Raw genomic sequence first — 13,086 nt, 5'->3', positions numbered from 1 at the left:
TCCACCATACACGTGGTGACCGCCTGGCAACGCAACCAAGAGTACAAGTTCATTTTCAAACAGGTAAGCGTTAGCGGGAGTAATACAGAACAATAAATCAGCTCTGAAGAATAATGTCTGTGAGTCTGTGTTAGGTGTGGGCAATATGGTTATTGATATTATATATGATATTCTAACACTGTACATTTATATTGTAATATTAACACCTACTGTAGTGATTAGAGCTGACACGCTAAAACGATTTATCAACAGGAATTTACTCTTTTGCTAATCGGCCTGTCATTTAATTCACATTTAAAGCAATCTTTAAAATGTTTAAATGTGGCTATTTCTTGCTTTTTTTCTGTTTCATATAATTGCAAAGTGAAGGTCTTTGGGTTTTGGATTGTTGGTCGGACAAGACAGGAAATTGTGATGGGCATTTTTCACGAATTTCTGACATTTTATAGGCAGAACAACTAATCTCTTAATCAAGAAAACAATCGGCACATTAGCCATTAATAATCATTACCACGAGTTGCAGCCCTAATTAATAGTGATATTGTAAATGTTCTGAAAGTTTGAGAAAGAGTTTACAGTTAAAGTAATCCATGAAGGTGACTGGTTTTGTACGTTAAATCTGACAAATCATCACGTTGATGCTAAAAATCCTTTGTTGCTATAAAGCATTCTGGTTCATTGATTTGCCCTTAGATATAAAGAGAAATCACCTTCATATAAAAGATTTGGCAAAATCTCTAAGGGAAGACAAATTGTTCAGCCGAATCCACCTCTTGTGTATTACTTCAAAAGCTTTTTTAGAAAAACGGATCACACTCTTAAAATCTACCCGTGTGCACGGTAAATGTGGTTGTGACTGTTCCTCCTGTACACACTTGTGGCCTCTTAAAGCAATTTCAATGGAAGTGGTGGGGGACAAAATCAGCAGTGTTTTTCTGAGTTCAGCCAAAGTTAATATGAGAATATGAGACTTCAGCTGTCTTAGTAATACGAATCAAGTGATGGTCTTTATAGTGTGAAATTGCCATCACAGTAGGAAGGGATCTCTTCACGGCAAGCATGGACAGGAGGAACAGTGACAGCGGGCAGGAACTCTTTTACCGTACATTTGGGTACGTGAGTATTGTTTTAAGACAGCTAACTGGACAACCATCCCTGAAAATCAGAGTGGACATTTATATTCATGAGAAAATGAGACACATTTCTCAGACTCCTGCTGGTCGGGGCCACTATTATCACCATTCAATAGAGCACAATGTTGTTACTGTGTTCACAAGTGGAAACGCCCTACTTTCTCTTCCCATCAATATAGGGCAAACATTGTACAGACTCCTCAACCGCTTTTCCATGTCAAAGGTGCCGTACTAAAAGTAGATGGTGCTGTAGATCTCGGCAGCGTTTCAAATGAGATTTTTAATGAGCCTATGTTTTGTGCTGTAGGCCAGCTATTGGCAACTCTGTTGGGGTTTGTGGAAGGTCATCTGGGTTGAATGAGCCCGTTTAGCTGCATTGTGGAGGAATATCATGATAATGTAGCATGGTGCCATTCAGGCCGCAATTCCCTAAAACAAGGAGGCTATTGTAGTAAAATGAAACAGGGTGGGGTGGGATACTCCGATTGTGCAATGAATTTGATGGAAAAAGGATGATTACCTCCTCGTATTGGAAGAGAATTACACTTTTATGATGTCTTCAGCTTCCAACACATTGGAAATGTTTCCTCATTACGTTCGCCTGTTAATTCTTTTTGTATGTGGTGTCAGATCGTCTTTGATTTTCCTCAAATGTTCAATGTGTTTGTGATCACAGGACGCTCTCTCTATCAGATTGTACTATTTATTGTACTCTGCTAAACCTCCAAAAAGGAAGTAAAGAATGAGCGTTTGTAGAGCTGCAAGTAAAACAACCATCATAGCTAAAGAAAATTCACATCACAAGTTCCCAATTTGTTTTTTTTTTTCAACAGTCCAAAACCTCAAACTGCCAAATTTGCAATGATGAAACAGATAAAAAGCACAAACCATGGTATTTTTTCTGAAACCTTTATATATAGTCAATATAGTTATAGTTAATGCTTTTTAACTGTGCAGTCCATCATCTTCGTTGGTACAACAGGACATTTTCCACAGAAGACATTTGGACATGTCGCAGCAAGAAAAGCTCAGATGTTAAGATTAATATGAGCGATGGCTGAAATCCATTTAGCTGCTTCAGTTTCAGTGTCCTGGTGTTGTTCATGTTGGCTGACTGTCACACTGTCATGATGTACTGGGACACTTAAATAAAGCAGCCAATGTTAGTGTTGTTAGTTCCAATTGTGCTTTCCCAGTATGACAGCTATGACTATAAAACAGGGCTATGGCTCTATTAGTTTTATTGTATGTATCCCACAATTTTCCTGCCATTTAATTGGTGCCATAGGTCAACCTGCCATAAAGAAGTGTAGTACTGGTCCACAGGCAGCCAATGCATCTGATAGAATATAACAATTTAATAATAATAACAAAAGAGACATTTGCTGAATTTAAATGAATTTAATTCAAAATTTATAAAATTTTAAAAGTTTTGAATTTATTTAACACTAATGCCATTGTTAAAAACTTTGCATTTAAAAAAAAGTGCTTAAGTGCACTAAACAACAGCATATATCAGCAGCATCTCCTTGATTCTGAGAGAGAACAAAATAAAAAAAAAAACAACTAATGTTCTCTTTGCATCTCTTTGTTTTTAGCCCCAATGAGCATTTATCTAACACTAATAAACGCTGATCGCAGAAAAATCTTTGAAAATAAAAAATGTGCATCATCTCTGACGTGCCTGCAGACATTTTTAGTTTAATCAGCCCCGTGAGCGCACGCGCTGGCCAAATCGTCTGACCGGTTTATCTGTCTACCACTACTGTGCAGTGTAGTATAAGAATTTCGGGGGGGTTTAGTGTCGCATGATGGCCTACATGATGTTTCAGAGGCCTCTACAAGAATGAAATACTCCAGACTTAAATCCGTGATTTTATTCCTGTATGAAACGGTCATGTGTGAAGACAATGAATTCTGACACAAAGCAACACGTATCTTATTGGTTTTCTCAACCAGCTATCGTTGTTGAGCAACCAGATGAATGTGGACACACTGTGAATAAGGCAATATTGACATAACTCTACTGGTCCAGTGAGCTTGTGTGTTAAGTGCCTATGCCCCAGACTAGACACGGTGATGACTGGCACATTAGTCTGTCGCTCCAGCCCCGGTTGGTTGCATTGGTTGTCTGATGACGGACTGCTGCCCTGCCTGAGGGTTTGGACCCCCAACACAGTTCGTTCCACTTCTCCGAACAATCAATGATGGGACATGGGCCTCGCACTGTTTGGCTAGAGGCTTGTTCTCTCTGTCTCTATTGGACTCATAGCCTTTTAATAGAGAAGAACGTCAGCTTTGCTTGGGGTTGTTTAAATGCTGTTATCCACCGTATCGTGCTCACATAACTCTTTTGAAACAAGGAGGAATTTCAGGGTGATTTCTTTGTCTTCACCCTCAAGAAAAGGGCTGCACATTGTGTCATTTCGTCAGCTCTCGGTCTCGACAGGTATCTCTCAATCTGGCTTCACGCTGCTCGCAGTTGTGTGAATACAGAAGGTCTGCATTCAGTCCGTCACACCCTGTGTATCGCACGTGCAAACTCACACAAACTCTGGCTCCTGGCGTCACATGGCCAGACTCCCTGATGTGGGAAAGCTGGTTTCTTCTTCTGGGACCTCATCATCCTCCGACCCTCTCTGTGTCCCAGCCTTGTTTTTCCCTTATTTGTATTTTCCCTGCGGAGACGTTCATGCAGGATCAGAGCTGAGAAGATGTGAGAGCGATGACGGCGAGAACAAAAGGGGTCTTTGTGAGGGACCTCCACGATGAAGCAGGGGAGGCGTGCTGGTGGTGGGCGGGGAGGGGGGGTTGTGGAAGTTACAGTGGTGAAAAGGGGATGACCACGGATGGAGAGTGTGAAATAATGCTGGGCTGACGCACCCGGCTGTAAAAGAGCTGCCAGTCTCTTCTCTCTTTTTTCTCCCTCCACTTTTCTCCCTCTTTTTCTCTGAGTCATAATTTCATTCTCACAAAATCCCCCTCAGATGGAGTGGCCTTTTATTTCACAACGTGCTGAGATTGAGCTCATGCTACTCATGGGGATTGTTTCCATAGATCTCCATGTTTCGCCGCTCTGCTCTGAAGGGCCTCCTCAGACAACTGCAGACAGATGAAGGTATAACTGCTCTCAGGAAGGAGCGAGTTACACAGCTGCTACTTCATTTGAAGTGCCTCCACTATCCTGCAGGAACAGGGTTCAGAGAGACTTCGCTCCTTCTCACAGGTGGCGTCTGCTTAGAATGAAAGATTTTGACTCACAAGGGCTTTACCCGAGTCCTGACCTTCATGTCCTCAGTGGTAACTCTCAAGCTGAGTACGCACGACAAGTGGAAAGATATGAAACTGTAAATAGCTTGTAACACTGTAACAAGAACATTTCTTTCATTTTTTCTCAGATTCAACTGTTTCTCTTTTTCTTTTTTCTCTTTTTGGACTCAGACTCAACTTGAGTGTTTGCTTGTACAGCCCTAGAAGTTACATATTAGTTGCATAAAGCTGGGTCACATTATTTTGCTTAATTTCAAGCAGACTTGGAAAGAAGAAGTTATTGATGCTCCTCATAGAAAAAAAAGCAATGTGAGAAATGAAAATCAGTGTTTTCCAAAGTCCAGCAGGACGTCCTCAAATGACTTGTTTTGTCCATAACCCAAAGAGATTCAGTTTACTGTCACAGAGAAGTAAAGAAACCAGAAAATACCCACATTTAAGAAGCTAGAATCAGAGTATTAAAAAAAAAAAGAAGAAATTACTCAAACCAATTAATCAGTTATCAAATTAGTTGCCCATAAATTTAATAGCTGACAACTAATGAATTCATTGTTGCAGCTCCACAAATGTCATTACAGTAGAACTATAGTGTGAGAATAATGGATGTGTCCATTCAATTACAACACACAGTTCTGTTATCATCAGCTTTGCCCTTAGCTGCTGTAGCTTCTTGTGTTATTTGTCTATTGTCTTTTTTAGGAGTAGAATATGATCCACAATACTAAAATACACTAATATATATTTGGACTTAGAGCCAAAATGTATTTTTTAAGATGGCATAAAAGCTGTAGGTCAAAACTAGAAGACTTATCTTATTCTGTAAATGATCAGTTTAATATTTATTCTTAATTGCAAAGGAGAATTTCACTGAAAAAAAAACCAAGATCTGTCCAGTTTAGATAAATGGGTTATTTGATCTGCACACTTTTACTGAACAGTTCAAACAGCTTCACCTGTCTTCACTTTCAATGCTCAGAATTACTTTTTCCTTGTTGAATGACTCTAACGTGGATGACATATCCTGACTGTGCAGACTTGGCCACGGAGGGGTCAATTCATTATTCCCTCATCTTCACTTCTCCTTACTGGGATTTTGCACGCTTCATCCCTTTAACTGCATTTGGCTTAAAAAGTCTGCTGCAGGCTGCTCTGACAGCTGACGCTGTGGAAGCTGTTTTACTTCCAAGTTTTGACAGTTGGCTGATAAGCAGCAGCCTTTTGATTGGAAGGAGCTACCAAATTTATTCTGTTGATGACGTCAGTGTTTGTTGTCCTGTTGGGTTTTCAGGAATTTCTCGTTAGCGACGTTGAAAGTTCTAAAGTCCAATCTTCACTCCAGCACATGAATGCACCACACAGAGCCAGCAGTGTTGTTTGTAACTTTTAATAATTCTAATGGGTGATCAGAAGATTATTAGTATCTGATTTTTTATTGAGTACACAATCAACAGCGATGTTAGACATTCACCCAGATTTTAAAAATGTCTCAATGCAAAATTCCCTCTTGCATTGCATCGGTCTACTTCTGTCCAGTCACCTGAGCTATGATTTCACCGCGAACTGTGGCTGGAAGTCATGTATGTTCGAGCCAGTGCACACACGCACACACAGAGAAAGATGCTCACCCAAACACACATCACAAGGTCCAAAACAGATTCATTTGGCGGTCAACATGCTTCCCTGTGAGAGAACACCTGTCCCTCGTGATTTTGTTATGTCGCTCTCTCTCGTGGGCACATGAGGTAGCAGCTAATTTTGACGCAATTGGCATTGAGAGAGGTGCTGAGTTTTGCTTTGATATATGTATTTCCATAACTTAAATATGAACAGCTGTGCATGCATTCGCGTATATATGTCTTAAAGGGGATTATGTGACTTACTGTGCCATTGTTTAGTTCTAAGAATTTCTAACCAGCCGGCGTGCAAGATGTCATACAAGGATTAACAAGGAACTAAACAGAAGTGGTTCTTTTGTGTGCAGCAGGATATATTTGGATAACCAAATCCCAGAGTCCTCTGAAAAGGAGCTATTGGCAGGCAGGTCAAGAAGAGAGTGAAGTCACAAAGGTACATCGAGTCTTTATTGTTATTGTGTGCTGAGAGGAAAAACCTGTTCCTTTGGCAGATTGTTTTGGGGTCAACGAATATAGGACTAGTGGAAACATACTGATCCCTCTGCTCAAGGCTGGTGAAAAAGATACCAATCAATGAAATGTCACAGGCATGAATGGGGCATGCATAATGCATTTAGGCCAGAACATTGGTATTATGTAAGAAAAACCTGAACACAACCACACAGGTTACCTCAACCTTTATGCAATTATTTATGATGTTTTCTTGGAAAGTATGACAACAGCTGTGTCTGATCCTCAGGTACTGTAGGCTCATACCCTCTGCTCTCTGAGAGCTATTGAAACTGAGAGAAAATGTGCTGTTGGTTCTGTATTTTTCAAGTTTTTTTAAGTATATATGATTTTTTTTTACAGGAACTGCCCATATGATAACTGAGTTTGGTACTGATGCAAAGACATCTTTATGCTTTAGCTGAAGGAATACAACTAAATCCTTTGTTTGATCTCGTAAGCATCAGAAGTAATAAATAACTGCCTAAATAAAATTAAAATTTGATTAAATAAGATTTTTTTTTAAATGTTTTTTGATTTCCTGTTTTTGTCTTTGGACTATGAATCATGCATTCAGTGCCAGCATTTAGTACTTGACACTTAGATATTTGATTCTACGGACACATTTTGATCAGCGCTGGAAATGTATTGAAGTTCTATACTCAGCCCTACTTATGTTGAGTCCCGTGTCCAGTGCGCACGCATTATGCACACCCACATACACACACAGGCGACGAGAAGTGGAGTGTGTGATCTGTGTCTGTCTGCATGAGTTGCATGGATCAGAGCAGCTCACTTGGCAGCTATCAAATGGTGAGAACCCATCATCAGGTACCGTGGTTGCCAAACAATGCACTGGCTCAAATAATAGATACCCCCCCCTTTAACTCCCAACCCCACCCCTCAGAGAGGGAGAGAGCTTGTGACTCATCCACTTATTGTATTACAACCAGAGGCAATGATACAGACCCGGATAACTTCCACCGCCATGGGTGGGAGCAATTAGGATTAGCGATAAGCGAAATATTGCTCTTAAAATACAGCTAGAGATAAGGCAAATAATAGCCAGGCTAATAATAGCTGCGTGAGTCGAGGATGAGGAAGTGCAGGCTTCTAATAACAGCTCATGGTTTACTAACAACTTTGCTCGCAGCAAAAGTAAATACAGGGATTTAAGGCTGAACTGCCATGGCGGACAGCCAAGAGATATATATTAGGAATCCATTAGTGGTGTTAAATGTTGATCTTTGTGGCATGCGAGCCCCTAGACTTTCAAGGGTAGTTTTACTGTGGATCCCGTTGATGGTAGTGCATCCTCTCCCAGCGCTGGTGACAGGAAGGTGAATAGCTCTCTGTCAAAGGTCACTGTCACGCTAGCCAACTGTCTTGTTATCCCACTGTCCCAGTCACAATGACACTGTTAAAACAGCCACAACATATGTCAGGCCGGTGTGAGAATGCGTCACTGATAAGCTGTAATTAACAAACATGTTCACCATCAGTGATGCTACTGAAATGTGCACCACTGTGAACAGCCCTTGTCTTTACTGTCAAAGACATCATAGATCCTCTTTAACCTGCTACACGTCTTCAGCTTTCACCCGACCCGCTGTGTTAAATGGAGGGAGCGGATCATCCGAATGATTTTGTCCAGTCAGTGTGGACAGTTGTGCTGTTGGCTGTGAAGTTAAAAGCACTGAGCCTTGGTGTCTTTTTTCACATTTTCAGTGAATGATGTCAGACACAATAACAAGACCCAGGTCCCATGATGTAATTTTACACACTCAGGGTTAATCCAAAGGAAGTTACACTTTGTCTTATGCCTTCACAGGATCTGAAAGGACCAGTCCTGTGACAGAAAGCTTAAAAAGTACATTGTTTCATGTCACAATTTATTACGCTCCCTCCTCACACATAAAAAATGAAATCCTTTCCTTTTAAGGCAGCAGGAAGACGGTGCTGTTTTCTTTGTTTGAGATGAAGTGTCATGAAAACCTTCACATTGTAAAGAGGAGCCATAGCTGCTCAGCATTCAATACGCCTGAATCACATTTCCAAGCGCTTTTGTTTTTGGTATGTTTAGCCGTTAAGGGCTGAGCAGAGGTGGTCAGGATCATGCGTAAAAAGGTCAGAACAGGAAGACATATACAGTAACAGTTCAGCTTGTGGTTTCCAAACCGTGTGTTGAAACTCAACCCCTGTGCTTTTATTCCTATGAAACGCTGCTGATGTATCAGGCTTCACAAACATGTCACATGTGACGTTTCCTGAAGTTGGCCCGGGAGGCGGATGTGTTACATGCATGAGTTCAGTATCAGCTCATCCTCCACTGAGCAGCTCGTGGAAGGCCAAGCCAGAACTTAAGCTGCAGCAGTTACCAAACTGCTCTCGAGTCTCTGCTGTTTAAACTATAACCTGTTGTTCTTGTACCAGTATTGATCTGTATGCTTTGTAGTAAAAGTCAATATTGTGTATGGTGGAAGAGTCGAAACAGGGGAGGACAGTGGTTAAAACAGTGTGGTGAATGTCAGCAGATGCTTATATAACTGGACAGTGAAGCTAAACTCTTGTGTGTTTTTATTGGCGCTCCAGCATCTGGCAACACACATCTCATTTAATGTACTTTAATGCTCGCTCTCTTAAGTCTGTTCCTCGGTATTTAAAGACATTCTGGCGGAATGAAAAAAAAAAACATGCTCTAGTACAAAACGAATGTAGTTATACTAGACACCAGCAGGCATTTTCCCCTTTTTGGAGTTACCTCTTAATATTCGTGTTGCATCAAGGGTACACTTAGGCTGCCATGGTGAAATGGTGGCCTTGGGTTGGTTCATGTTGTACATTGTGCTTAAAAGGAGATGGAGGCAATAGCCACCGAAATGGGAATTCCTGGATGTTTAGCTCACAGTCACGCAGTTCAAGGACTGGACTCCCTCACGCAGTTCAAATCAGCAAGAGGAGCCAGGAGAGGAGTGAATAGAGCCGGTTGGTTTGTTAGGCTAATTAACCAGATCTTGTGTTCTTGCAGCCGCTGTGCTGTAATTGCAGCTGTGCCTGCGAGGGTGTGAGTGGGCAGGAAGTGAAGGGTTAGTGAGGACACAGCTGGGAGGAGAGTGTTTTGTCCAGCCCTGCGTACTCCTCCCCCATCTGCCCTCTGTCTGTCCAGCCAAATACTGACCCCGGACCACTGCGCACCCAAGACCACTGACAAACAGACACTGGTGTGCTCATCACAGCTCTGTGTCTAATGCCCAGACAATACAATGGTGCATTTAACACTAACCTTTATCAATGGATACGTTTGACCTGTTGAATCATAATTTAAATGAGGAACTGAGGACGGTGACGAGGGGCACACCTGCTGATGCTACCATAATAACTGCTATTACTCTACACTACACTACACTACTGTAATAATAATCCACTTGGACTGTTTGTATGTGAAAATATATACATCTATGTACATCTTTGACTAAATATCTCTACTAAAGTGTGCTTTTATTATTGTGCTAATAATAACAAGATATAGAAACCAGTTCCATGACCCAAACCTGAAAGGACATCGGTTGAAGCAGCAGCAATACTGTAGGCCAAGCACTGTGCATATAAGCCTTGAAGACTTGAGGTTGCACACAGATTATTTTGTGGCTCCAGTTCAGAGACAGGAAATGTAGGGAAAGAGAGGGAAGAGGGACAAATCATAAAAGTCCTACAGCGGACCTAAACTGAGGATGCTACATGCTATAATTCAGCTGAAGTGAAGTGAACCACAAGAAAGTAATACGACGGCTAAAATGTGGGCTTGTTCAAATGGGCTCTCAAATGACGACAACCAAGAATCTCTTTTATCCATGTGCTGTTTTGCCAAAAGTTGTTCAGCCTTTATTCACTGTTGTTCTTTTTCTCTGGACAAATAAGTCCTGTTTTCTGGTACATACAGATGAAAATGGTCAAATTAGGGCCAACCAGATGCATCTTCTCCTTATTAGAACTGTTGACATTAAACCAAGGCGGAGATGTTGAAGTAAAAGGATAAATGAGCAGTATAATTTTTAGATTTTTAGGAAAAATTTGTGGGTAGAAAAATAGCGTGGGTAGTGTCAGCTGGTGGTTGCAGTTGGTTCTAGTCAGTAATTCCAGGATTGCTTGTAGATTTTGCTCTTGTTTGGACAACGTGTTGTGTGCAAGTATTAATTCAGGATCTGATTTTCTGACAGATGTGCGGCCTGGGTCTAGCTCTATTTAGCTTTGTGGAATTTGCTTCAGCACTTCACAAAGATTACTTGTGGCCTCACTGGTCGCCTGAGACCAATTTTGGTTTGGCCCAAACCATGACGAAAAGAGAGCTCGGATTCCAGATGGCAGGGACCCAAGATGGCAAAGACAGGCACCCCCACCCCTCTGCAACATTTATCTTTATAAGGGATGACTTCTTTCTTGTGTCAGTAATTACACACTATAGTAACCCCGATTAAATCAGCACTAGTGCAACAAAGTCGCATAGTATTGTCTATTTTTACCACTCTGGTACCACATTATCTTTTCCGGTTATGATCAGCAGTGTGTGACTGGGCTTTAACGTTCATCTCTGTAAGACATTTTAAACGCTCCAGATGCCTATCAAAGGTCATGTACTGGAGAGTAACCCCCATGTCAACAGCAGTCAGTGTCCCCAGAGCCTGTGTGTTGACTTATGGGATGTAGCACTTTGGCCTTTTTAAAGTTTAAACTTTGGCTTTAGTGGAGCTCAGGGTTGGACTTATCTTTCATTGCAGGCCTTTTCAAATACCCCTGGATAAATCCAAACATTGATTATGTGTACAATGCCTTAATCCAATGGGTAACAGTGCACGGTATCTGTGGTGAACAGTTCCTAGTTTACCTCGTCTCACTTCATTGTCACAGAAGTTGATATTAGTTACAAATTCATCGACATGTGACCACCTCAGATCTGCTTCTATAGTTACGTTGGCTAAAGCTGCTTAAAGAAACACCTGCACAGTTGCAACAGGCCTAAATGTCAGGGAAACATCCCTTATTGATCAATAGAACATATCAGCTGTGCCATACTGTATGTTTTGTGTCTGAATGAATGGACAATGACCCAGCTATGAAAACATGAACATGCACATGTGCATTCCAGCATGCTTGTTCATGAGGGAATTGTCCAGTGAGGTATTATTAAGGACTGAATGGGTTTGCTGAGTGTTTGCCAAGCAAAAATCTTTTCCATCCCCTTCCTTCACTCGTTCTTTAACATGTTATCCGTCTGTCTTATTTTATAAAGCACCTTGCAGGGAGCCGCACCTTATAAGCCAATGTTTGGACTCCTTTAAACTCCGCCGCCAAGAGGTTCCTGCTTAAGTAAATGTCGAGCGAGGCTCGTCTTTGAGAGCCAAAAGTCTGCAGGAAGAATGGTCAGGAGACATCAATGGAAGATTCCAGCGTCCAGCTTAGTGGTTATAAAGTGAGCGGCTCCGTACTAATGAAGAGAATCATCCTCTGCTCTCTTTACACCACATCACTGTTTGGAGGGGGGAGTGTCAGGGCGGCCGTAGGCCTCTGCCAGATTTGCATGCCGGGGTGATATAAGTGCAGCAACAGACACAAGCTTCAGGATCAAAGAGCTGCCAGTCCAAAAGGAGTCACACACAGTCACATGCACAGCTCACACATAAGATTTATTCAAAAGCCTCCGTGAATGCTGCTGCCTCTAATCTCCAGACCGTGTGGTGACTAAGCATAACTTGGCATTAACACAAGCTTTGTTCATCATGTTTCCCCACACTTTAGTTTCACTTATTCAGACCTATCAGGCTGTTATATTGAGCTATCATTCAAGATGCACTCAGTCAATTGTTGCTCAGCTCCAATAACGCTCTACCTGAATGCACCGCACCTGCTGATATCTTTGGGCTTTTGAAAGGTTTCAGTAGATGCCAAGCTTGCATTTGCATCGCATTTGCAAATAAATGTGCATCCTTGCTATTGCTACACTATTGTGTGTTTTCCTGTTCAACACAAATACACATAATCATGAATGTGGGACCTCCTAAGCCACATTTAAGCATGGTCTAAGTTTGTTGCCAAACTATCTAAATCAATTTAATAGGAATGTCTTTACTCGGATGGAAATCTGATCACACTCACATGGGAAGCTGGATTGGCTGAATGCAAATTGAGTGCATTGCTGAGAAGCATGGTCCTGGGAACTGCAGGTGGCCCTGTATCTCAGACAGGCCACTTAACTGAGTTATCTGGCTCACTCTGTTCAGAGCCATCTGTTTGGGATTAATGCGATCAGGTTCTGTCAGAGCCCTTCAAGACTGGGGTGTCGGGTCTCCATCGGTGGTCTATAACATGATGATGCTGGGCTTATCAGGAAGCCTCGGCATGTCAATGATCTATAAACACAAAAGGCTAATCACTAATTGAGCAACGATGTGGCACAAATTCAATGTTGCACTTACAGAACAATTGCCCTGAACAAGAGTGGGTATTGTTTCTAAGTGTTCACACCTGATCTTCAATCGTGTGATGATGAGGTGCCTCACACTTCC

General features: G+C 41.7%; 1 protein-coding gene across 1 annotated transcript in view; it reads left to right on the top strand.

The window, feature by feature from the left end:
• adcy6b (adenylate cyclase 6b) overlaps window positions 1-13,086 on the top strand; it is a 32,672-nt gene that overhangs the window by 3,663 nt on the left and 15,923 nt on the right. Inside the window, exon 3 of the mRNA XM_076741128.1 lies at window positions 1-63. This exon is cut by the window's left edge and continues 823 nt beyond it. Coding sequence (XP_076597243.1) covers window positions 1-63 — 63 coding nt within the window. The remainder of the gene's footprint in view (window positions 64-13,086) is intronic.

Source organism: Chaetodon auriga, chromosome 10, assembly GCF_051107435.1.
Source record: "Chaetodon auriga isolate fChaAug3 chromosome 10, fChaAug3.hap1, whole genome shotgun sequence".
Lineage (NCBI taxonomy): Eukaryota > Metazoa > Chordata > Actinopteri > Chaetodontiformes > Chaetodontidae > Chaetodon > Chaetodon auriga.
This window is presented reverse-complemented; position numbering and strand designations above follow the sequence as displayed.